Source organism: Xenopus tropicalis, chromosome 8, assembly GCF_000004195.4.
Source record: "Xenopus tropicalis strain Nigerian chromosome 8, UCB_Xtro_10.0, whole genome shotgun sequence".
In the NCBI taxonomy this organism is placed as follows: domain Eukaryota; kingdom Metazoa; phylum Chordata; class Amphibia; order Anura; family Pipidae; genus Xenopus; species Xenopus tropicalis.
In genome coordinates, this window is record NC_030684.2 from 34,903,821 (window position 1) to 34,930,269 (window position 26,449).

General features: G+C 37.1%; 1 protein-coding gene across 2 annotated transcripts; it reads left to right on the forward strand.

The window, feature by feature from the left end:
* Positions 1–1,060: 1,060 nt before the first annotated feature.
* On the forward strand, positions 1,061–26,449 carry LOC100495968 (myosin-4). 2 transcript variants are annotated; one of them, XM_002935210.3, is made up of 39 exons: positions 1,061–1,264; positions 1,371–1,514; positions 2,421–2,577; positions 2,759–2,786; positions 2,865–2,979; positions 3,615–3,707; positions 3,866–3,929; positions 4,020–4,118; positions 4,429–4,532; positions 4,614–4,752; positions 6,498–6,616; positions 8,293–8,442; positions 8,522–8,692; positions 8,775–9,084; positions 9,184–9,260; positions 9,655–9,742; positions 9,823–9,940; positions 10,283–10,406; positions 10,516–10,652; positions 10,729–10,984; positions 11,072–11,314; positions 11,602–11,778; positions 11,877–12,022; positions 12,103–12,193; positions 13,009–13,398; positions 13,480–13,606; positions 14,704–14,822; positions 17,410–17,606; positions 17,694–17,877; positions 18,927–19,092; positions 19,716–19,840; positions 20,234–20,542; positions 21,026–21,229; positions 21,321–21,446; positions 22,303–22,473; positions 23,330–23,434; positions 25,380–25,475; positions 26,106–26,240; positions 26,346–26,449. In XM_002935210.3, exons 1-39 carry the CDS (start codon positions 1,061–1,063, stop codon positions 26,361–26,363), a joined length of 5,826 nt encoding a protein of 1,941 aa, XP_002935256.2. In that variant the 3' UTR covers positions 26,364–26,449. The 2 variants fall into 2 exon arrangements, with proteins under 2 accessions (XP_002935256.2, XP_004916773.1); XM_004916716.1 differs by lacking the exon at positions 26,346–26,449 and having other exon boundaries at positions 8,775–9,081; positions 26,106–26,246.

The window sequence follows — 26,449 nt, forward strand, 5'->3', positions numbered from 1 at the left end:
TTCAGGATCCTTAGATTGATGGGGTGCCTGAATGTGGAGCCTTTAGAGCCATGTGATGTCTTCCCAGCCTTAGAGTGCAAACTTGTATTATCTGTTATTATATATTCTGTATTTCTATTAGAAATTGAATTCACTGGCAAAAAAAAACCATGACCTTTTTGGGTGACTGACAAGAGAGTAACAGATAGAGCTTATCTGTACCTTACTGCAAAGTACAGAAATGCTATATAATCTTGACTTTTAGTAATGATTCACTCTTTTTTTCTCTTTTTAAAGAACGTTTTTCTGTCTTAGCTGCAAAGGTAAGTGGCAATTTTCTGTTATATTTTTAAATGATTGTTCACCCTTTAATAGTGAAACTCTAAATGACTTTGAGTGTGTCACCAGCATTATATATATTTGTGCCTAAAAGTAACATGCAAAGGAAAGTTTAATATGGGGGAAGGGAAAATGAAAATTATTACAAAGCAATAGTTGTTTGATAAGTACCTTAATTCTGGTGTTTTTGGTGTAATAGCAGACTAGACTGTACTGTAAAATTGAAAATAATACATATCTTTAATTTATTAACTTACAGTCACTTTACAACAGTCATGTGGGAGGGGTGTTACTTGCCTTGTAATGTCATTTTGATTTTCTCACCTTATGTGGTTTTTCTCTGGATTTTTTTTGCTTTTGAATAAATCACTTGATGCTTCATAAGTCCTGTGCAATATTTGGACTTTGACTACAGTATTGAATTTGTACTGCACTTAGGTCATGTCATCTTCATCAAGTTTTTGAAAAATATACAAATATATATTGTCATGGAACTTATTTTTTTTTTTTTATAAAAATGTTTCAATGAGCTGTATGACATTAATTAGATCAATGAGCATCAATTGGAACAGAGACATCACTAAAGACCATTTATAAGGATATCATTTTTAAAAAAACTTATGGCTTTTGTGCATTAAATATATAATATTATATAAATATATAATAAAAATATAAATAATATAATTGTATACTTGTAACTTTTGACAAATACATAATATACATCTTACAGAACTCGGAAACCATGTCAGGAGATGCAGAGATGGCCGTCTTTGGGGAGGCTGCTTCATTTCTCAGAAAAAGTGAAAAAGAAAGGATTGAAGCTCAAAACAAACCTTTTGATGCTAAGAATACTGTCTATATAGATGACACAAACACTCTGTTTGTAAAAGGTTTTATTACAGCTAGGGATGGTGACAAAATTACTGTAAAAACTGAAGATGGAAGGGTAAGTATAACAATGTATTCAATAATATAACCATAACAAATCTGAAAACAAAGTATTTTCGAGTTTCAAACAATATCCTTTCTACTCAAATCTCTTCTTATTTCAGACAGAAACTGTCACCGAGTCTCAAATTTACCAACAAAATCCGCCTAAATATGATAAAATTGAAGACATGGCCATGATGACTCATCTAAATGAGCCTTCTGTGCTCTTCAATCTTAAAGAGCGTTATGCAGCATGGATGATTTATGTAAGTCATGATAAATGAATATGTTGAGCATGCAAAATAGGCTTGCAAAATACTATTTGAATGGACAACTATGAGTAACTACTGATAAAAAAACATTTAAGTAGAGAAATGTAGAAGATTGGATTTTTTTCAAACTATGCTACTATGTTAATGGCAGGGGCTGTTCACTTTCTGCATTAAATAGTAAGCAAAGGGAAAATGCTAGCTTTTCCCCAGCAATGAAATTCAGTCAACCACCTAAAAATAAAAGTGCCCTTAGTAACTGTTCTAGCAGACAAAATAAGTGAAATAAAGGTACTTATCTACAGCCAAACCTAGTTCCAACAGAACAGACATATAAATTTATTTCCACTCACAAAGTCTCAATTCAATTGCGCTCACTTTTCAGTCTTTCCATAGACAAATTTGTGCCCCTTGGTGCTCTAGCACTTGAGTCTGGGGCATTGCGAATGGCCCTACAGTGTTGCGTAAGGGCCCTTCAAAGTGGTTCTTTTCAAGAAGACAATAGTAATAATTCATATTACACAAGAACAATGCGCAAAGTGCAATTTTGGGTGCAATTCACCTTGTTTTTTTGCCCAAAATGGAGTGTTTACCCCCAGCATAATTTTCAGCATAATTGTGGCCATGAAGAGCAGTTAAGTTGGACACAATTGCTCCCCAATGTGTCATTTTAACTTATCGGGTGTAATTGCATGAAAATGATGTATTTTCAGAATTTCTCTGTGGAACCCTGGAACTACTGCAAGCTTGAAGGTGGCAGAAGCTCCAGGGTTCCACTGCATTAATAGGCACACTTGAGGGAGAAAGACCTAACTTTATCATAATGTATCTCAATCAAATAAGTTAATTTGGACTTTGTTTGGAAAATAAAATTTATGTTCATGTCCCCATCTTCCTTTACAGACCTACTCTGGGCTGTTCTGTATCACTGTAAACCCCTACAAGTGGCTGCCAGTGTACAACCCAGAGGTTGTTGCCGGCTACAGAGGAAAGAAGCGAGTGGAAGCCCCACCCCACATCTTCTCCATCTCTGATAATGCCTACCAGTCCATGTTAACAGGTAAAACTATACTTTTTTCTGCAGCTGTTTTTTTTTATTGTATCTAGAATGTTAGGTCTTCATGCTACTCTTTTCCTGTTTTCTTTTATTGCTAAATAATCACTCCCAAATGCTTAGAGTTGCAAAATACAAAAAGCTGTGCAAATTGAAACTTTTATAATATCCATTTTTTATTTTGCAGATCGTGAAAATCAGTCTGTCCTGATTACGTACGTAAAGCTTTTAGTTGCTAATACATGTGGCTATTGGAATGTCAGACTTGCCAATGATTTGTCTCTTACTTCCAGTGGAGAATCTGGTGCAGGAAAGACTGTAAACACCAAGCGGGTCATCCAGTATTTTGCAACAGTTGCAGCTATTGGAGATGCTGGAAAGAAGAAGCAAGCTGACAACAACTTAAAGGTATTAGCAAGGTCTTATGGCCCAGGCAGGCAATGTTCCTGCTAAGCTGTGCACTTGTGCTTATCCAGTGCACACTACTAATTGTATTGCATACAAAGAATTTTGTGAGAAAACACAAAATTTTGCATTTATTCTGACTTGACCACAGTTGTTAAAAATGTGCACATAAAATTTAAATATGCACTCAAGGGATATATTTGCACACATTGTTAAAAAGGAATTAGATTTAACATTGAGGTTATAATAATTTCTTGTACTCCTGCTACCAGTCTCCATTTTAAATGAACATATTCATAAAGCATGCCGTATGTATGCCGTGTATGAAAATGCAACAAGTGTATGTGCTGAAGTTTGGGAGGAGTATTTATAAAGAGGTGCAGGACACACTAACACTAGAGACTCCCACATTGCACGACTGGTGTTCTAAGGCTCCAGAATAACTGGATTGGGCACCTATGCCGATTAAAGGTAAGTTTTAAGGAGTTATGTCTTAATGTATCTTTGGCCTAATTATGAGATATTGGGGTCCAGACCAAAGGATAGTGTTTAGAGGGCTGTAGTTCTCTGTAAATGTTTTATGTATTTGATAACTAAAATAAACTTGTTTGAAACTAATAGCTAAAATATAACTTTAGGGGACTCTGGAAGATCAAATCATCCAGGCCAACCCTCTGCTTGAAGCCTTCGGTAATGCCAAGACTTTGAGAAATGACAACTCCTCACGTTTTGTAAGTTGAATAATAAATGTATGAGATGTCTGTTTGGTGGAAGTCTGGGTTTGATTTTACAGTTATGAAATAATAAACCTTAAAACTAATTAAGTAAAAATCTTGTTTTAGCAGTTTAATTACTGACTGTTTTCAAAAAGTTTGTATGTAACCTTTAGGGTAAATTTATCAGAATCCACTTTGGAACTACAGGAAAACTGTCTTCAGCTGATATTGAAACATGTAAGAAATTATTTTGTCTGCTAGTATGTCTTTAAGTTGTCCATAATAAGATACAATTTTAATATGTATTCCTGAAAACTCTCTTTGTAGATCTCCTGGAGAAGTCCAGAGTTACGTTCCAGCTATCAGCTGAGAGAAGCTATCACATCTTCTACCAGATCCTGACAAACAAAATACCAGAACTCATTGGTGATTAAAAATGTTTCCTTTAAGGAAGGATAGAACCTTGGCAATTTTTGTAATTTGATATATATGATAGAATCTTGGATATATAGCCTACAGTTACAACGTAAATGCTCCAGGAAATTACATCACTGCTGATGTACATCAGGTTTTTCCACTTCATCCATGTAGTGCGTTGAAGTAGCCAGTTAGCAGATTTGTGGTTATTAAGAATAACTTGCATCCAGTCAGCAGACCTTTAGTTGGACATACCTGATATAAATTACTGTTTACTATACTGTGTGTTACTTGAACTGATTTCTCTTTGGTCATTTAGAGATGCTTCTGCTCACCACCAACCCATATGACTACCCAACTATTAGTCAAGGTGAGCTTAAAGTGAAGAGCATTGATGATGAAGACGAATTCATGGCTACTGAAGTAAGAACTGTAAATCACTTGTAGGAAAACAGAACTCTACTTTTCTCCACTTATTAAACTCACATATTGTTTTACCCTTAGAGTGCCATTGAGGTCTTGGGTTTCAATGCAGAAGAAAGGGTTAGCATCTACAAAATGACTGGTGCTGTCATGCATCATGGAAATATGAAATTCAAGCAGAAGCAAAGAGAGGAGCAGGCAGAACCTGACGGAACTGAGGGTTTGTCAGTCATTTCGCTGTGTAAATTAGAATTTCCAAAACTGTAAGGCTTCCACTACTAAAGTAAACACAATGGGCAGTATGGGTGAGCTTTCTATGTATATAGGTGGATATGGGGGTGACTGCCTACTTACTCTATTGAATATCACTAGAGCTATATAAGAGTAACGAATATGGCAATGTTTGCAAATATTTCTAACTTGAGCTTTATCTTGATCGAAGGTTAAAACACAAAGGTACATATTTTGTAATGTGCGAAATGTCAAATTTGATAAAATTTAGTAGGACACAAGTACAACAAATTTTGGTCCATTGTTTTTACAGTAACAGTTATGTTTTTTATCTTCTCTAATTATGCGACTGTTAAACTTTGGAAATACATCAACTATTTAAGAACATTAATTTTGTGCCACCACCATATTTCACAAAAACGAATTTCACTATGTCCAGATGAACTACCATTTTTAATGTGCAGCATAATTATTATCATCTGTTTGTCTACATCAGTGCTATGCTGCGTGGTGGAGGGCTGATAAAAGGAAGCCACTTCTAGTTTTTAAACCACAACCACTTTAAACTACACCCATTATATCACAAGACCGTTTAAGGCCATATGCTCATTAATGGTGGTAGCACCAAAAAAATGGTTGGTGCACACTACAGGGATATCACCCATCACTCATATGTGGAAAAAGTTAATTGAGTGATATTAAGACATATATCTAAATCCATATGCCTTCTTCTCCCCTTTGGGTAGTACAGGTATGGGATCCCTTATCCAGAAACCCATTATCCAGCTCCGAATTAAGGAAAGCCCGCCTCCCATAGACTCCATTTTAATCAAATAATTCAGAATTTTAAAACTGATTTCCTTTTTCGCTGTAGTAATAAAACAGTACCTTGTAACTGATCCCAACTAAGATATAAATAATCCTTATTGGATGCAAAACAATCCTATTGGGTTTAATTAATGTTTTATTGATTTTTTTAAATAGATTTAACATATGGAGATCCAAATTGTGGAAAAACCCCTTATCTGGAATTCCCTTGGTCCCGAGCATTCTGGATAATGGGTCCTATACCTGTATAGGTACAATTAAATACATTAGGGCCCCCCTTACTGTTTCCAAATGCTAACAAACCCCCATCAGACTGATCTCTCACAAGCAGCGTAAGGCATGCAGGGCCTTAGAGTCCCAGGTGTGAAAAATGCAGAGGCTGATAGTCTGAGTCTGAGGTGTGAACAGTGCAGGTGCTTACAGTTTGAGATTTAGGTGTGAACAGTACAGAGTCTTACAGCCTAAATCTGAGATGTAAACAATGCAAGGGTTTATAGTCTGAATCTGAGGTGTAAACAATGCAGGGGGCATCTAATCTAATACAGCAGTGTTTTATTATCTCTGGAACCACTTTATAGCCATTTGAACACTACGCTGTTATAATAATGTTATGTATTTTTGCCTGATACTTTAGAACATTACATTTGCAATGCCATAATTACTACGTTTAGTAAATGATCTAAGCTGGCATTATAAGACACTGAGATATTGATGCAAATTCTGTTGGAGAAAGACAAGCTGGATTTCTTGGCAAAGGAACAGTTTACAGTAGCAACATACAATTTGTCAGATTTAATCCTTAGCTAATTCCTATTTAGAATCTAGTTGACTGAAAAAGACAAAAAAACCTTTTTAAAATAAATGGTACATTCTTATTAACATAACTTACTTATTTTTTATGTTTAGTTGCTGACAAAATTTCCTATTTGATGGGCCTGAACTCTGCTGATTTGCTCAAGGCATTGTGCTACCCAAGGGTCAAAGTCGGCAATGAATTTGTTACCAAGAGTCAAACTGTCCCACAGGTAATGATCTTTAAAGTTTTCTCCAAAAGATATAGGAAGTAGCAGGGCAAAATTTGGGCTTTGTAAAAGCCATAAGTTTTTGTTTAAGCCTTAAATTTGTTGTTGCATACTTACATCTAGTACAAGGGCATGCATGTGGTCTCCACTGCTTTTTTCCTTTAGGTCTCAACAATTTACCATCATTGTTTTTTACATAGTGACAGTAAGTTATTACCAAGCTTTAAAACTCAACAGTTTTAAAGTGACTCTTTTAAATTGACTATGCAGGGAGTATACAGTAAGGGGCTGATTTACTAAGACACAAATTCGAATCCGAATTGGAAAACGAACATTTTGCGACTTTTTCGTATTTTTGCGATTTTTTCGGCACCTTTACGACTTTTCGGAAATTGTCGCAACTTTTTCGTTACCAATACGATTTTCGCGAAAAAACGTGAGTTTTTCGTAGCCATTACGATTCGCTCGTATCTTGTCGCGACTTTTTCGTATTGAGCGCTCGTAAGCGGCGGCCGAAACTTTCAGACTTAGCATGATTTTGGAAGCCTCCCATAGGACTCAATGGCACCCTGAAGCTCCAACCTGGCCCAAGAAAAGTCACCATACTGAAGCTTGAATGAATCCGAACGCTACGAAAAAATCGCAACATTTTGCGCAACTTTCGGAATGGCTACGAAAAAGGCGCAACTTTTCGCGCAAGTTTTAACGCTACGTAAAAATGGCCAGATTTTGGGCAACATTCAGATGGCAACCGATCATTGCGAAAAAAACGCAATCGGACGCATTCGGCCGGTTCGTGAGTAAGTAAATGGGCCCCTAAGAGTCAAATTTTGTGAGGTCAAACAAAGAAAGGCATCAACCAAAGCCTGGAATTAGAAATTTAAAACTCCTAATTCTTATACATCATTCAAAATAGGAAATCAATGTAGCGGATTATTCTGATTATGTTAAAAACAATTTTTGGGGGGTTAGATCCCCTTTTAAAACAGGAGATCAATCGGTAATGAGTAAAACTTTAACATTATCCAGGCCCGGATTTGTGGAGAGGCCACAAAGGCCCGGGCCTAGGGCGGCAGAAGTTTAGGGGCGGCATGCCGCCCCGCCACAAAAAATTTTTTAAATTTGGCTCCCATACGGAGCAGTGGGGACCTCTCCCCACTGCTCCGTATGGGAGTTTAAAGGAGCACATGCGCACTGGTGGGGTCGCATCTGTTGCATTTGACAATGTAGCTAAAACATTACATTTGGTAGGTAAAGTAGATGGTAAACTCCACTGGGAATTTACTGATGTGAATGATTAAAACATCAGCTATAAAGTGATGCCCAATATGTTGGTGCTACAAAAATAAACATTTAATTCCAGTTTACAGACTTTTACAGTTTACAGATTGTTAAACAAGGGATATTTAATGAAACAAAGGGATCTAATGATCCAGGTTTTTATATAACTGTTATGACTGAAACGAGGACTTTGAGGGAGGATTATAAGAATTATGGAATAGTGAAAAGGGTAACAAAAAGTAAAAAAAGGTACCAAAAACTGTGTAGAAGCACATTAAACCCATTCCCTTTAAAAATGGCTTTATATGTGTGTATGCGTTGCAACCTTTGGTAGATAGGCAGTATTTAACTAGTTATATAGATTTGTTTTGAAAACGGAAATATCATCTACCTTTCAGGTCTGCAACTCAGTTGGTGCCCTCTGCAAGTCTGTTTATGAGAAGCTGTTCTTGTGGATGGTCACACGTATCAACCAACAGCTGGACACCAAGCAACCAAGGCAGTTTTTTATTGGTGTCCTGGATATTGCTGGATTTGAAATCTTTGACGTAAGGTTAACATTTAGTTTTATTTACTTTTCTTATTTTGTTGTATTAATATAAACATTATTTCTGATTATCTTATCAGTTTAACAGCTTGGAGCAGCTTTGCATTAATTTCACCAATGAAAAACTGCAGCAGTTCTTCAATCACCACATGTTCGTCCAGGAACAAGAAGAATACAAAAAGGAAGGCATTGAATGGGAGTTCATTGACTTTGGTATGGATCTGGCTGCCTGCATTGAGCTTATTGAGAAGGTGGGTGACCTGAGTTTAAAAACTACACTCAGCAAGGTCATTATTATAATCAGACTTACGTGTTATTTTTTTTGTTTTTAAGCCCATGGGTATTTTCTCAATTCTTGAAGAGGAGTGCATGTTCCCTAAGGCTACTGAAACCTCCTTCAAGAACAAGCTCTATGAGCAACATTTGGGCAAGTGCAAGAATTTTGAAAAGCCCAAGCCTGGTAAAGGAAAGGCTGAAGCTCACTTCTCTCTGGTGCATTATGCTGGTATTGTGGATTACAACATCTCCGGCTGGCTTGATAAGAACAAGGATCCATTGAATGACTCAGTTGTTCAGCTCTACCAGAAGTCTTCTGTTAAACTGCTGTCCTTTCTTTATTCCAGCTATGCTTCAGCTGATAGTGGTAATTTGAATGATAGTCATTATATAATTATAATGTGTTTCTATTTTATGCATGTGATCATGTGTTCATGCATTTTCTATTCTGACTTTTGTCTTTTAGGTTCTGATTCAAGTAGCAAGGGAGGTGGAAAGAAAAAGAAAGGATCCTCTTTCCAGACGGTATCTGCTGTATTTAGGGTTAGTATTACTGTATTGCCTTGAGAGGAAACTTCAGCGATTTCGGAAAATTGCTGCGCCGCATATGCCATCCCACGGGCGATTTACATTCAAGCTGGTGTCACGGGCGACTAATCTCCCCATCTGCCACGACCCTAAAAGTGTCTTTATGTCCTTTTTTCTTATAGCCATTTTTAGTGGTATGCACTGGTCATAAATGGGAGACGATGGGGGCAGTATTACCCTGTGCTGTTGTTGTATCAGGGTGTGATATTGTATTTTTTATAGTTGCTTTCAAATGTGTATATGCAGCCCCAACCACACTAAAAAAAATTCCCCTTCAAGTCCTATTCTTGACTTTTAATAAACATAGCTATGTGAAACTTAAATTAATTATATTGGTTAATTGCAACAGGAAAATTTGAACAAACTAATGACCAACTTGAGAAGCACCCACCCTCACTTTGTACGTTGTCTAATTCCAAATGAGACCAAGACTCCTGGTAAGATTTCCTTTCAGATAAATATTCAGTATCAGCTGATGCCTTTATTGATATCTCTACTTAACGATGTATGTCTCCAGGTATCATGGACAACTACTTAATCATTCATCAGCTGAGATGTAATGGTGTGCTAGAAGGTATTAGAATCTGTACAAAGGGTTTCCCAAGCAGAATCCAATATGGTGACTTCAAACAACGGTAAATATCCTAAACCTCAAAGATATTTGTAACCTATAATTTTCAATAAACCTTCATGCTCCTTTTTTTAGGATATAATTAAACACACAAGGGTGCAAGGGCAAATTGCTTTTTACAGGCTGTTATACCACCCTGTTCCTTTGCTATGGGGGGAATTTATTTTGTGTTTTCTGAGCACTGCTGGCATTCACTAGTTGTATCCACAGTAAAATAAGCAGGTAGCTTCTGTGCATATGTTTCAATAATATAAACTTTTCTCATTTACAGTTTCACCCACAACTAAATATAATGTGCACATTTTATTGGAATCTTCCATTATTTTATTAATTTGCTTTCTTTTAGTTACAAAATCTTGAATGCTAGTGCAATTCCAGATGGTCAATTTATTGACAGCAAAAAGGCTGCTGAGAAGCTTCTTGGATCAATTGATGTTGATCACAATCAGTATAGATTTGGACACACAAAGGTACAGAAAATCTGACCAAGATGAATGTCTTGATGTAAGGCTTTACAAACCATGGAATATAAAAACTGTGAAATATAAAATTATCCTCTGTGATATATCTTTGTTAAAGGTGTTCTTCAAAGCTGGTCTTTTGGGTACTTTGGAAGAAATGAGAGACGAAATGTTGGCCCACGTTATAACACGAATTCAGTCTTATTGTAGAGGATACCTGATGAGGATAGAATTTAAAAAAATGAACTCAAGAAGGTATTGTATGTGCAATATGTGGTAGAAATATGTGTTAAAGTACACACATGTTTAATAGAATTATTTTCACATACAGGGAAGCATTATTTGTCATCCAGTACAATCTCAGGTCATTTATGAATGTCAAACACTGGCCTTGGATGAAACTGTATTTTAAGATTAAACCTCTCCTAAAGAGCGCTGAGACTGAGAAGGAGATGGCAAATATCAAAGAGGAATATGAGAAAATTAAGGAAGCACTGGAAAAAGCAGAAGCAAGAAAAAAGGAACTGGAGGAGAAAATGGTTGTTTTGCTGCAGGAAAAGAATGATTTAATGCTACAAGCTCAGGCAGTAAGAAAACAGATAAAAAAGATAGGTTCTGAACACTATACACGGCTAGTATTGTAATGTGATCCCATATGCCTCTTATTCAAATAGGAAAGTGAAACTTTGGCTGATGCAGAGGAAAGATGTGAAAGCCTCATCAAAGGAAAAATACAACTAGAGTCTAAAATCAAGGAGATGACAGAAAGACTTGAAGACGAGGAAGAAAGCAATGCAGAACTGTCAGCAAAGAAGAGAAAGCTGGAAGATGAATGCTCTGAATTGAAGAAAGACATTGATGAGCTGGAAATTACTTTATCCAAAGTAGAAAAAGAGAAGCATGCCACAGAAAACAAGGTATAAAGACATACGGCTCATTTTTGTGGGTACACCTCAATAAGTACTTGTGCTGTACCTATAATTACACAATAGCACTATACTTAATGCCTTCCCTAATCAGGTTTTATGTACAGAGTTAAGAGCATCTTGTTTCTCAAGGGGACACCTGAATGCAAGGGGATTCCTACATAAAAATCACAAAACCCACAAATAATGATTATTATATCTATATATTATATCTATCTACTTATATCTATCTATCTATGTATATAGATATTAATTTACTCTTCCTCATCTACTCTTAGGTTAAAAACCTTACTGAAGACATGGCAGCTCTTGATGATAATATTTCCAAGGTTACAAAAGAAAAGAAATCCCTTCAAGAGGCTCATCAGCAAACACTTGATGACCTTCAAACTGAAGAGGACAAAGTAAACACTTTGTCAAAAGCCAAGTCTAAGCTAGAACAACAAGTTGATGATGTAAGTAGAAATTAGTTTTTAACACAGTATTTTGAAAAAATGTCTTCAACGTCTTTTGAAAAGTGACCCTGGTACTGTAACCCTAAAAATTTAAATAGCTGGAAGGTTCCCTGGAACAAGAAAAGAAACTTCGTCTTGATCTTGAAAGAACCAAGAGGAAACTTGAATGCGATTTGAAATTAACCCAGGAAACAGTATTAGACTTTGAAAATGACAAACAGCAAGCTGAAGAAAGACTTAAAAAGTTAGTACTTGTCTTTTGGTTTTATGCAAAGTTAATTTTACTTGTAAAGACAAACTATAACTCCATTGTATTACACTCAGAAAAGATTATGAAATATCCCAACTCCTATCAAAGATAGAAGATGAGCAAGCTCTGAGTTCTCAGCTACAAAAAAAGATCAAGGAACTGCAGGTAATACCTAGCAATATGCTATAATAATAAATAATAATAATAATAAAATAATGCCTATATATAACCTGCCTAACTGCTAGTTGATCCAGAGGAAGGCAAAAAACCCCATCTGAAGCCTCTCTAATTTGCCGCAAAGGGGAAAAAATTCCTTTCTAACCCCAAGATGGCAATCGGACCAGTCCCTGGATCAACTTGTACTAAGAACTATCAGCCATAACCCTGTATTCCCTCACTTGTACTGAGGGCTATCTCCCATAACCCTGTATTCCCTCACTTGTACTGAGAGCTATCTCCCATACCCCTGTATTCCCTCACTTGTACTGAGATTTATCTCCCATAACCCTGTATTCCCTCACTTGTACTGAGAGCTATCTCCCATCACCCTGTATTCCCTAACTTGCTAAAAAGCCATCCAACCCTATCTTGAAGCTATATAATGTATCAGCCAGTACGACTGATTCAGGGAGGGAACATTAAATTAATTACATTCTATTACATGTATTTTCAGTTGCATTATGGCATATAGTAAAACAGCAACAAGTTTATACTTGGTACTGCCCTAGGCACACCCTCTTAAATAAATAGTTCTAAGCATATTATGAATCTTGACATTGAATTGTAAGTAGTTCAAGTGTTACCAATTGGTAAAAGTAGTAGTAGTAAAAATAGTAGTAAGAAAAAATTGGGAATTCAAGAGCATCATAAATAGTCACAGTTTTTATTTTAAAGCAGTTGGATGGAACAATTGGGTACCTGAGCAATGGACATAGAAAATACCTTGTTAAAATTCTGTCTGTTTTATTTTCACCATTCAGGCTCGTACTGAAGAACTTGAAGAGGAAATTGAGGCAGAACGTACAGTTCGTGCAAAAGCTGAGAAACAGAGGGCGCTTATCACCAGGGAACTTGAAGAGATCAGCGAAAGGCTTGAAGAAGCTGGAGGTGCAACAGCTGTCCAGATTGAGATGAACAAGAAACGTGAAAACGAGTTCCAGAAAATGAGACGTGATCTGGAGGAAGCAAACCTTCGACATGAAACCATTGCATGCAATCTCCGAAAGAAGCATGCTGATACTGTCGCTGAACTTGGTGAACAGCTCGATAACTTGCAGCGTATAAAACAGAAGCTAGAGAAGGAAAAGAGTGAGCTTAAGATGGAGATTGATGATTTTGCCAGCAACCTGGATAACACCTCTAAACTAAAGGTATAGGAAGGATTTAGGGTACAAGCATTTTTATTACTTACATTGGACTTTATTTAAAAAATTGTTTTTTGGGGGTTCAAGGCCAACTTTGAGAAGTTAAACCATGTGCTTGAGGACCAGCTTAGTGAAGCAAAGGCAAAGGGTGAGGAGCAGCAGCGCCTTCTTAATGATCTCACTACTCACAAGGCTCGTCTGCTGTCTGAGAATGGTGAGTCTAGATATTATACATACTATTATCACAATTACTGCAGTAATTGATTTAAAAAGTTGTTGAAGGCCAACCCTTTTACAGTGTTTTGATATTGTATACTAGCAAAACATTACCAAATAAGGCTAATGACCTACTGAGAGGTTAGTTGTGGCAATTAAATGAACAAGCAGTGGAACTATAAAAGAGTGGCTCTATAAACATTAGGATTCACATGCAGTCTGCATCAGTGCTTTAGGAGTGCTACTCTACTTTAGCTAAGTCTGTACCCAATAATTCATTAGTGATTTATAGAAGTGATTTATGAAGTGATTTACATGTGTTATGCACAAAGTATTAATTGTTGCTTTCGTGACGAAATTCATGGGGGTAATTAAAAAACTCAACCCACTAAGAACCTTATCCATTGGGGGTAAGTACAAACACAAAGTTTGCTTTAGTTCTAGTAGTTTAAGGCTTCCTATCATGCAGCAATATTTAATGGCTGTTTTAATCTCTGAAACTTTTAATTTCTATAGGCTTCTATTATATTTAAAAGATTATTATCTTTAGAGAAAGGGATGCATTGGTGAAAAATATTAGAACGTTTTAATAGAATTAGATTTATTAAAAGGGAAACCTTCATTAATAGGTTCTTTTTTTAAACTGGTTTAAAATCTCTGCTTATTCCTGATCTCGTCAACCTTCCTCTTGCTTCATTTTGTAACTACAGTATATACATATTGGAAAAAAAAATAACTTCAGATCCATTTTACTCCTTTCAGCAATGTCATTTTCATTCTATGTTTTAGCTTATTTTTCATGTTTATTGGCCTTTTTATACCTAAAATTTCAGCTGCTCCAGCCTTTATATACCCTTTATATGCCTTTCCCAATGGATTAAATTTTGTAAAAAAACTTCTAATCAAAAGAAATATTGGTTAATGCTCTTAATTATGAGATTATACTCAAATTTTAAAAATCTAAATTAAATTTAGTGAAACAAATGTCTAATTGCTTATTGTGTGTTACTGAGCCATAATAAATTTAACCCTCAAAGTTGCCATTAAATTTATAAAGAGGTGTTTACTGAAATATCACATTTTGTTGATATCAAGGTGAACTGTCTCGTCAAGGTGAAGAGAAAGAATCTCTAATTTCTCAGCTCTCCAGAGGAAAGCAAGCATTTATCCAACAAATTGAAGAACTCAAAAGACAGCTTGAAGAAGAAACAAAGGTAACAGTGTAGCACTGCTACAAATTAAGCAAATTTTAGCTGTTATTAAGAACCCCCTTTTATAAAAGAATACATTCCAAATGTTAGGAAGTTAACAGAAAGAAAGAAGATAGCATTTAGAAAATACTAGGGATGCACTGAATTCAGGACTCGGTTCGAACTGAATCCGGATCCTAAAAAGCATGTGACTTTTTGTCACGTAAACACGGAAGTGGAAAATTTTTCCCTTCCAAATCCTTATTAGCATAGGCTAATTAGGATTTGGATTTGGTTTGGTATTCGGCTGAATCCTTTACGAAGGATTCGGGGGTTCAGCCAAATCCGAAAAAGTGGATTCGGTGCATCCCTAGAAAATACAACAGACCAAAAGCATCCTTTCGGACCTAGAAATACAACTGCAAGTAAGTGCTTCGATTATTAATATTTTCAGTACAGGTATGGAATACCTATATTCAGAAATATGGGGAGGCCATCTCCCAGATGGATGAGACCCCATTTTTTTTTCAATTATTCCCTCTTTTCCTGTAATAGTAAACAGTACCTTTTACTTTATTACAAATACATATAATTTTTCCATGTTTGTGCAAAACAATCTTATTGGGTTTAAGTAATGTTTAAAATATTTTTTAATAAATGTAAGGTATGGTGATCCAGACTACAGAAAGACCCCTTATCCAGAGAACTCCAGATCCTAAGCATTCTGAATAATATAGGTCTGATACCTGTATATCAATAGTAAAAATAAGGTGTTGCACGTGTAACTCCATTTAAAGATGGAAATATTTTAGTCACAGCAAACTCTGTAAAAACCAATATGCTTCTTCAATTGTTTTTTCTCAGTATATACAATAAAGTAGCCAGAGTTAGGGCCGTGGCAGACGGGGAGATTAGTCGCCCGCGACAAATCTCCCTTGTCGCGGGTGACTAATCTCCCCGAAATGCCATCCCACTGGCTAAAATTTAAATCGCCGGTGGGATGGCATACGCAACACAACGTCACATATGCCATCCCACCGGTGATTTACATTCTTGTTGGTGGGATGGCATTTCGGGGAGATTCCCCGTCTGTCACAGCCCTTATATTGAGTTATATTGCTCACTCTGTATAATTACAGTGATTAATACTGTGTATAGTACTGTAAACAAGAGCCAAGGTCCTGATGGGATACAGCCTAGAGAGTTTACTTTAATTTTAGCAAGCCCACTCTTTTTGATTTTCTTAAGCTACTTTTCATTGTATTGTATAGGAGAGAAGTTGATCATTTCAGTGTTTTAAAGAGGATTACTGTCTCACCTAACCTGACAATTATAGCCCTGTAGTAGGGAAGATATTTTAAGATTTGTTAAGTGATCACATTGTTATGGCACTTTTAGTAATAAAATGTGTAAACAGAATAATAAATCGCAAAATAAGAATAAAGATTTGCATTATGCAATGTAATAACATTCATCACACAGTTTCTTACTTTGCAAACGTTATTTCTGTCTTGTGTACTCTTCAGATCAGCTTGGAGGTGGCGTAATTTTTTTTGCCCAAAGTATTTTCATTAAGACGTTTTATTACATTAACAGTACACATCAAATTGAGCAATCTTTTTGCCAGTTTAGCTGCAAGACAGTTGCAAAGTATGTATTAATTGTGCATAACAGGAACATTTAGGGGCACAGAAATTTTTTTTTTGCATTGTGCACATTTTTCCACTAATGTCATAAGAAAGTAAGAAGCTGCACAGTAGGGTTGCAGTATATGCAATATAGATTTTGCCAAAGCTTTTAAAGGAACAGTAACACCAAAAAATGAAAGAGCTTTCAAGTAATAAAAATATAATGCACTGTTGCCCTGCACTGGTAAAACTGGTGTGTTTGCTACAGTAACACTACTATAATTTATATAATAAGCTGCTGTGTAGCCATGGGGGCAGCCATTCAAGCTGGAAAAAAGGAGAAAAGGCACAGGTTACACAGCAGATAAGCTCTGTAGAATACAATAGTGTTTTATCTGTTATCTGCTATGTGCCTGTGTCTTTTCTCCTTTGAATGGCTGCCTCCATGGCTACATAGCAGCTTATTTATATAAATTATAGTAGACTTTCTGAAGTAAACACACAACTTTTACCAGTGCAGGGCAGCAGCACATTATATTTTAGTTACTTTTATACACTTTCATTTTTTGGTGTTACTGTTCCTTTAATGCAGTTTTAATGCCTCAAATTTTTTAACGTTTACTAATTGGACTAGGGGTTCTAAGTGTTGTGCCACAAGAGCCAGTATTGGGTGGCACACTGGAGGTGACTTCTGATGGGGTTGTTTCACATATCCTGGATCAACTAGAAGATTTCAATTAGGTAAAAGTTGAAATGTTATGGACAAATAGTTTCAATCTAATCTGCTATGTAAGTGTGTAAATCTAACTATGAAGGTTTTAATTTATCCAGGTCATGATCTACAGTATCCAAAAGGAGTAAGTAGGTGGAGTTGCTGAGTACTGTTAAATCCATATCTCCACTCATCTGATTAGTTTCTTTAGTTAAGTTCAGTTGTATAATGATATCAGGCCAGTAGACCTAACAAAACCTTACATTTTAAGGCTAAGAATGCCCTTGCTCATGCTGTTCAATCTGCCCGCCATGATTGTGACTTGCTCCGTGAGCAATTCGAGGAGGAACAGGAAGCAAAGTCTGAGCTCCAGCGCTCACTGTCCAAAGCCAATAATGAAGTTTCACAGTGGAGAAACAAATATGAAACTGATGCCATTCAACGTACTGAGGAGCTGGAAGAGGCCAAGTAGGTTCACATCAAATAACACAACCATTGACAAAGTTGAATGCATTTTTAACCTTTAATAAACATCTTTTTTTCCTGTATTTTTAGAAAGAAACTTGCCCAACATTTACAGGAAGCTGAGGACCAAGTTGCAGCTGTGAACTCCAAATGTGCCTCCTTGGAAAAGACTAAGCAAAGGCTGCAGTCTGAAGTGGACGACTTAATGATTGACGTTGAGAGGTCAAACAACGCAGCAGCTGCCCTTGATAAAAAGCAGCGAAATTTTGATAAGGTACACACACATATATATATATATATACCAAATCAAACACAACCAGCACCAAGGGTCTTGTGGTCCAAACAAAAATTAGTGTATTATAATTGCATGTACAACCGACGTCATCCCCTAATGCAGACATACAAAAACACATCAGTGTTATTGTCTTATATTAAGTAGTTATTGCTGTGCTTAAGTATGAGGCAGAGACAGTGATTACCATGTGGTTACATATATGAGCAACATGGTGAGCCTCAAACATCTATTATTTGCAACAGTGCAGTCTCTACTGATTCCTCTGATTGAGGAATAAGGTTGTAAGTGACAAATCCTTATTCTTAAAACCTAAATATAACCCTTTTGACATGAGCTATGTAAACCTTTAGAACTAAATATAAATGTATTTTCTTAGTCTGCCTGTGCTCACTAAGACCAGTTGTCTATCTGCCTTAGGCTAAGAGTGTAATGCAAGCCCTCCCTCACCTTGATGAAGTGATGGATTTGGAAACTTCCTCTGCTTTCCACAAAATGTGTGCACCACCCACCAAGAAAAGCAGATGGATTTCTAGTCCAACAGGACATCACTTCGAAATAAAACAAGATGAGTGGGAAGTTGTGTTACATTGTGAACATAAGGGGAATGGGAAACTGGTCCCAGTAAGCATAGACAATCTGTCATGATTTCCTTTCAATCTGTCTGGTATGTCAGTGTAAAAAATATATTTATATTTATGTTCTGGATAGTGTTTATGCATCTTCTTTACATATGCCCAGCTGGATGATGTAATGTCAAATGGGGGGGGGTTCCTTTTATAAATGCAGTTGGAGTACAAAGATAAGAGGTGAATTAGAGTGCCCTACAAAGAAAATAAATATGTCATGGCTGTAATTTTTGCAACAGCTATCTCTTAATGTTAAATGGCATGTTGTACAACTGTGAAATAGTTTTGCCTGACTGGCAGAGAGTGGGTCTAAAGCATATGTAGAGCATTTAATTCTTAGTCAAAATATAAATGTGTTGCCTAATGTTATGGCAATTCTTCTCTTAAAATTGCAATAAATAGGTTCTGGTGGAATGGAAACAGAAGTATGGGGAGGGACAGGCTGAACTGGAAGCAGCTCTAAAAGAATGTCGCAGCCTGAGCACAGAGATCTTTAAGATGAGGAATGCTTATGAAGAAGCCCTAGAACTTACTGAAACACTGAAAAGAGAAAACAAGAATTTACAGCGTAAGTTTATATACAAACACCAATTAGCAGATGAGTCTAAACATATTGTTTCAAACATAATTATTTTTTGTTGCTGTCAAGATTAACAATGGGTTGCATAGTCCTATCATTAACACCAGGTTCTAGGACTACCCAAAGACTATTTATCATATAAATAATATTCTTCTTTACTAATGTATTGCAAGTGTGGGAGTTGTATGAAAACTGTCTAAAGCATGTAAATGCAAAAACATAACAAAATTATTGCAAAATGACCCCATCCCCGCAGTGCATACCAATCTCCATATATACTGTACTGTGTTTAGTAAAACCTTCCAGAAGATAAGTTCATTAAGGGCTCTGGCACACGGGGAGATTAGTCGCCCGCGACAAAACTCCCTGTTCGCGGGCGACTAATCTCCCCGAGTTGCCATGTCCCGCCATCCCACCGGCAAACATGTAAGTCGCCGGCGGGATGGCACACGCGGCGGCGCGATTCGGGAAATTGCGCCTCCGCGTGTGCCAGAGCCCTAAAGCTCCAGGCCCATAAAGGCCTTCATCTGGTTTCCATTATCTACCTACTTAAAACAAAGATTAGTGCACAGTTTTTCAGCACTGAATAGCTTTATGACTGTTGTCTTTAGAGGAGATCACAGATCTCACAGAACACATTGGCGAAAGTGGAAAATCCATTAATGAACTGGATAAAGCTAGGAAGCAGGTTGAGCAACAAAAGAATGAAATGCAGGCTGCCCTGGAAGAAGCTGAGGTAGGTGCTGGAGTTCTCATTTCCATTAATGTATGAGGTGTAAAGCTAGGGTAAAACTAATGATTTTTTTCACTCTGGTTTAAATATATTGCTGCCTATGGTGCTGCCTGATGATGGAATGTCAATTGAAATACTGGATAATGGTTCAGTATTCTGTGAGCAGTACAGGCAATCAAAAGAGATACTGACCTTCATTAATAGCTTATGGCTAGCGCTGGACATCAGACAGATGAGTGACAGACAGCACTACCAGACCTAACAAGGTCAAAACAACAATGCTGATAACTATAGCCTTGCTGTGTAATTCACGGTACATGATAATATTAAAAGCTACCTTTTGCTTTTGTAGTCAGTCTGTGTTTCAAAAACATAAACTGTTTTTATTAACAAAAGGGGTCTCTGGAACATGAAGAGACTAAGTTCCTGCGCATCCAACTTGAGCTGAACCAGGTGAAATCTGAGATGGACAAGAAAATTGCAGAAAAGGATGAGGAGATAGAACAGCTAAAGAGAAACAACCAGAGAGCCACTGATACCCTGCAGACCACATTGGACTCTGAAATCAGGAGCCGAAACGAGGCATTGAGACTGAAAAAGAAGATGGAAGGAGACTTAAATGAACTTGAGATCCAGCTGAACCAAGCCAACCGCCAAGCTGCTGAGGCTCAGAAACAGCTCAGAAATGTGCAGACTCAGAACAAGGTATTATACAAAAGAAAAAAAGTTATAATGTCTAAGTTAAAAAACTATTACATTGGACAAAGAAAAAGAAAAAATTAAATTATCTAATCCAGCACTGTAGATATGTTAAATTAATAAAAACACCTCCAGGATAGCAAATGAGCAAAATTATAGAGGCTTATAGGGGTTGTTTACCTTTCGGCTAACTTTTAGTATGATGTAATATTCTAAGGCAACTTGCAATTGGTCTTCATTTTTTATTTTTAATTATTTAAATTACTTTTTTGTTCAGAAACTCTCCAGTTTAGAATTTCGTGGAATTATCTAGTTGCTAGGGTTCAAATCACCTTAGCAATAATTGTAGCCTCATAGAGCAATAGTAAGCCCTATTGAAAAGCTGGAGTCAGAAGCTTTAGAATATTAGCCACCCCTTTAATTTGTGCACACAAAAATCTAGGATACTTGTTAACCTTATTAGTTGATCATTCTTTGTTCCTCAAATAGGACACTCTTCTCCAGTTGGATAACAAAGAAAGGATAGAAAGTGACCTGAAGGAACAAATTGCTGTGCTTGAACGCAGAACTGCCTTGCAACTGGCAGAAATTGAAGAGATCAGAGCTGCTCTGGAGATGTTAGATAGATCTTGTAAGGTTGCAGAGCAGGAACTTGCGGATTCAAGTGAGCGCCTTCAGCTGCTACGCTCACATGTAAATATGTGCTTAGAACATATTTTAAAAGTGTTTAAATATGTCATTTTGCTGATACAATGTATATAATAAACTTATTGAACAAATCTAGAACACCAGCCTAACTAACAGCAAAAAGAAGCTTGAAAGTGACGTCTCTCAACTTCAAAGTGAGGTTGAAGAATCCATTCAAGAGGCCAGAAATACTGAAGAGAAGGCCAAGAAAGCTATCACAGATGTATGTTTTGTTGTATTTCCATAATAATATCTTTAAAATTAGAATATCTATCTATTTATCTATCTATCTATCTATCTCTCTCTCGTCTGCATTTGTGTTTTGGGCAACAATAAATGGCTTCTATTTTTTTGCAGTATGTAATTGGAATAAACAGCCTGTAGAAGGGATGGTGTATTTATACCACCCATACATTATTATAAAAATGGTTTTTTGATATTTGACACTTTTTTGACAATTTACAACATGTAAAAACTGACACACTGCAAGTGCAAAGTGCAACTTTGAGTGCAATTGCCATGTTTTTCCCCCATAATGCAGTATCTTTCCCAGAATTCAAGGATCATTGTGCTTGGCAGGGGGTATTGCACCTAAGTAATTTTGGCTGATTAAATTGAATGCAATTGCGCTCACACTTCACCGTTAATCCTATGTAATTGTACTGAAGTTTCCAAGTCTGTTGTTGCTATTTCTGGTGTTTAGTGTGAAATTGACCTGTGTGCTTGATTCTTTAGAGTGTACTATATCTTTTGATGCAGGATGCTGAGGAAATTCTGGAGCTACTGCCAGGTCTGGAGGTGGCGGAAGCTCCAGGGTTCCCCTGGATCAGTTGGTACAGCAGAGTTTGATTTGAAAGAGGAGGAAGGCAAACACAACTATTTGGAAGTGCAAGGAGCGCATTTTGACAAAAGTGCCTTTAATGAATAGGGGCTTTATGAGCAACTGACTACAGGGAAATTTATGTAAACACTTGTTTACATAGTGACCCCTATATACCAGTTTCCTAGTCACCTAGTTTAAGGTTTAAGTTTGCGGCGTTCTTAAATATTTTTGAGAATATTTTTTTTTTTTACTAAAGGCTGCTCTGATGGCAGAAGAACTAAAGAAGGAACAGGATACAAGTGCTCACTTGGTTAGGATGAAGAAAAACCTGGAACAAACTGTAAAGGACCTGCAACACCGTCTAGATGAAGCAGAACAGCTAGCATTGAAGGGAGGCAAGAAGCAGCTTCAGAAATTGGAGACTAGGGTAAGTAGCATTCGCACTATTGACATGAGGGCTCAGTTATGTCCCCAACTGTAGTAAGCAAAGTGCAATTGCAAGCACAACTGCCATGTTTTTTCCACAATGCAGTGTTTTCCCCACAGTTCCTGCTCCATGGTGGCACGTGGACGATGCACTTGACATAGTTGCAGTGTGCTTAATGCAGTTGGTTACCTACTCACATAATTGATGGTGTTTGGCATGCGAGTGACATTTGCGCCTGGGTGTGAAGGGCTAAGGCCCAGATTTGTGGAAAGGCCACAAAGGCCCAGGCCTAGGGCAGCAGAATTTTAGGGGCAGCATTCCACCCAGCCACATCCAAATTTGATCCAAAGTACTTGGGACGCGCGGGAGGTTTGATAGCTCTTTAAGTCTCCCATGCGGCAATGCCCAGTGCTCCGGATGCCAGAAAAGAAAACTATGTGCATGTGTGCATGCGCACACGTTTGACAACTGGGAAAGGGTGGGGGTGATGAGCTGTGCAGGCCTGTAGTTTAAATCTGACCCTGGTGAGAGGGACCCTGAAGCTGCCACCTGGTCAGGAATTTAAGGTAGCCCCAGGGTTCCCCTGCATCAGTAGGTGCAGCAGCGCTCAATTTGGAAAGAAAAGAAGGAAGGACAGAGCAGGAACTGAGCTCAACTACATGGAAGTGCAAGGAGCGCACTTTAAAGCAAGTACCTTTAATGAAAGTGATTTTATGTGCAACTGACTGCAGGGAAGTTTTTAGGACCACAATTGCACTAGCAGATGTAAATGAAGCCCTTGGACATTTTATCATTGTGTCACATATATCATATATATCACATATGTATCTACTAATCTGTAAGATGTCACTTGCAGGTCAGAGAACTGGAGAATGAACTGGAGAATGAACAGAAACGAGGTGTTGAAGCTGTGAAAGGTGTTCGAAAATACGAGAGAAGGATGAAGGAACTTACTTATCAGGTTTCAAGCTTTGTTCCTATATGTTAGGCACAGTTACTTTTCTTTGAATTTTCCCAATGTATAACCAGAAGTAAAGATAAGATTTTTTTTGTTAGACATGATGAACAGTAGCAGGAAACAGTAAGAAGCTTGAGCACTTAACCCTAGGATTGACCATCAGCCATTTCCCAAATATTTTGTAGAATCTAGACAAAGCACCTCTACTTTTAGAAGTTAATTAAAAGAAGAATTTTGTAAGCAAGCTTTAATCACTTGGTATCTCTAGTTTCATGTTTAGAAGTTTTTTTGACACAAAAGAACACTCAGATCGAGTTCCTAGTTTTAATTATGAACAATATGCCTCAATTTTGGGACTGGAAAGTGTTCTGTTTGTGGGCACTAGGAGTAAATTTCATGGTGGCAAAACTTCAAAATACAAAAAAAAATTGGGTTAATTTATTAATATTGGGCAAATTTGCAGCTTGGCAGAAACCCAATGAGAATCAATCACACTGCATTTGCTTTCCATGCTATCTTTGCAGCTGGCAAGGGTAATCCCTGATTGCTATGGGTTACTGCCCAGGTGAAAATCTGCCCAGTGCTGGTAAATGTGCTTAGTCCTATTAGTACATGGGGCTGTTCATAAAGGTCAATCCCCACCATGAGTCCTGACATATACATGTAAAGTACTTGTTCACGACTTTTCAAAAGCAATGGAGTGGACTATATAGATACATTTAAAATAACACAGTTACTCAGTTTTCTCGAGTGGTGCGTCAGAGAGAGTTTGCCTCCCACCAGTTTTCAGTGGTCAAGCTCAATTCTGCAGGTTCTACAATTATCAGTAACAGGCAACTGACAAGTTCCTCAATATAGCAGTAAAAATTGTTGGAGACAGATAATATCAGATAGTGTCACTGGTAATTTAGATACACTGTAAGTGTATTTATGTAGTGTATGCTAAGTGTATTAGAGCATGGTATGTGGCTGAGTGGGTGACGAAAAGTAACAGTACATTGTAGACATAAAAAAAAACACTCACATTATTCAATACATGTGTGTATGTACGTATGTCTCTATTTATAAAGAACTATTATGGAGTGCTATATAGTAGAGCAATAAATGAATACAACAAACAAGGTGTTATTACAGTAACAGATATATACCAAGTATGATAATAAATACAAATAAATAAGTTAAGAATTAAAAAAGACAAAAAGAGAGAGGTCCCTGCCATGTAGAGCTTACAATCTTAATGGGAGTGTAATTTAACACCATGGTTGATATAGTAAGCAGTTAATAAAACAGGGAAAACTGAGGCAACATACCTTTGAAATACAAATATTGAAATACAAAAAGAGTTCAGTCTATTTAGATATGTATAATAAAAAATATATAATAATAATATCAACACTAAAGAAATATCTTAATACAACAAAAGGCCCATTTATGAACACAGCACAAAGCAATTTTCCATGGTTTTTAACTACGGCACAGCATTGTCTTTCCAAATTCCAGCATTTTTGTGAAAAAAAGTTGCAGCAAACATTTTTTGAGTGCCACTACTGGCAAGCCAATGCATGTGGCGTTAATATCAACATTAATACACAATACACATTTGGCCTATTGACACATACCACTAATGGAACTCTGGAACTATAGCCGTGTCAAGGCTTTAGCTAATTACACAGTTCCCTGGCATCAATGAATGCACTTGTGCACTATTCACAAGTGATCCTTTTCCTTCCGTCTTCGTTCTTTCCTTCGATCCCTTCTTTCTTCGCGATCATGTGCAGTAGAGTGTAAAATCCAGCTTTTTTGTTAAAGTTCTGCTTTTTACTCCACTGTACATGTACAAGCGGCATGAAAAGGAAGAGGATCGCTCTCTTGCAAGTACTCTGGGCCGGTGCGCAGGGACAGATTTGCCCATTACTATTTATTGCTTATGTGTCTTTTTCCCTTGTAGAATGAGGAGGATAGAAAGAATGTTCTGAGACTTCAGGATCTGGTTGACAAACTCCAACTGAAAGTCAAAGCCTACAAGAGGCAGGCTGAAGAGGCTGTAAGTGTTATGAAAGTACAATTTTAAGATATAGTAGCTGTTTACTAGCTATACATTATACTGCTACAATCAAGGTTGCAGCCAGATATGATGGTCAAAGGACTACAGAAGAAAGTGTTTTAAAGTAATTAAAATGTACTGTTGACCTGCACTAGTTAAACTGGTGTTTTAGATAACTTACAGTATTTGATAATGTGTAAGAAATAAACCCATTGTATTCTACAGAGTTTATCTGTTATGTGCAACCCGTGCCTTGCCTTGTTTTTAGACTGAATGGCTAGAGCAGCTTATTTATATGAACTACAGTAGTGTTTCTTTAGCAAACACACCAGTTTTACTAGTGCAAGGTAACAGTACATTAAACTTTAATTACCTTAAAACATGCAGGGGCAGAGAATGGTCTGTGCCAGAGACTTACTTAATGGTGCAGAGGATGCTCAGGGTACATGGAGGATAAGTATTCATGGTGTTAAAATGTTTATTTTCTATAGGGCTGTCTTATGGTCCAAATTAATTACCTTTTATACATGCCATTATAAATGTGGTTAAAGACAGGTGTCATAAAAATGAGCACTTGTGTTCTACAGGTTGCAGCCCTTCAATTATTGTCTTTCTTTTGTCTTCTCACAGGAGGAACAAGCCAATGCCCACATGGCCCGCTACAGAAAGATGCAGCACGAGCTTGGAGAAGCAGAAGAAAGAGCTGACATCGCTGATTCACAAGTGAATAAACTCAGGGCAAAGTCCCGTGATATCGGAAGCAAGGTATGAATTTGTGTAGCAGATTCCCTTCCTTATTGCATTGCTTCATTGAACTGTACCATATTAGTGATTGTTGACTAATTATGGGCTTCTTGTTTGTGCATATAGAAGGATTCTGAGGAATGATCTACGATAAGAGAAACGAAAAAACTGGGGACTTTCCAATTATGTGAAATCCCCCTTACCCCAAAACAATAAAGTGTTTTAAACCT

Bases quoted from the DNA above. Each gene is read 5' to 3' on its own strand.
- LOC100495968 (XM_002935210.3), top strand. From the start codon at position 1,061: ATGTCAGGAGATGCAGAGATGGCCGTCTTTGGGGAGGCTGCTTCATTT. The intron at 8,693-8,774 runs GTGGGTGACCTG...TTTGTTTTTAAG, and splicing joins GCATTGAGCTTATTGAGAAG to CCCATGGGTATTTTCTCAAT. The intron at 9,261-9,654 runs GTTAGTATTACT...TAATTGCAACAG, and splicing joins CGGTATCTGCTGTATTTAGG to GAAAATTTGAACAAACTAAT.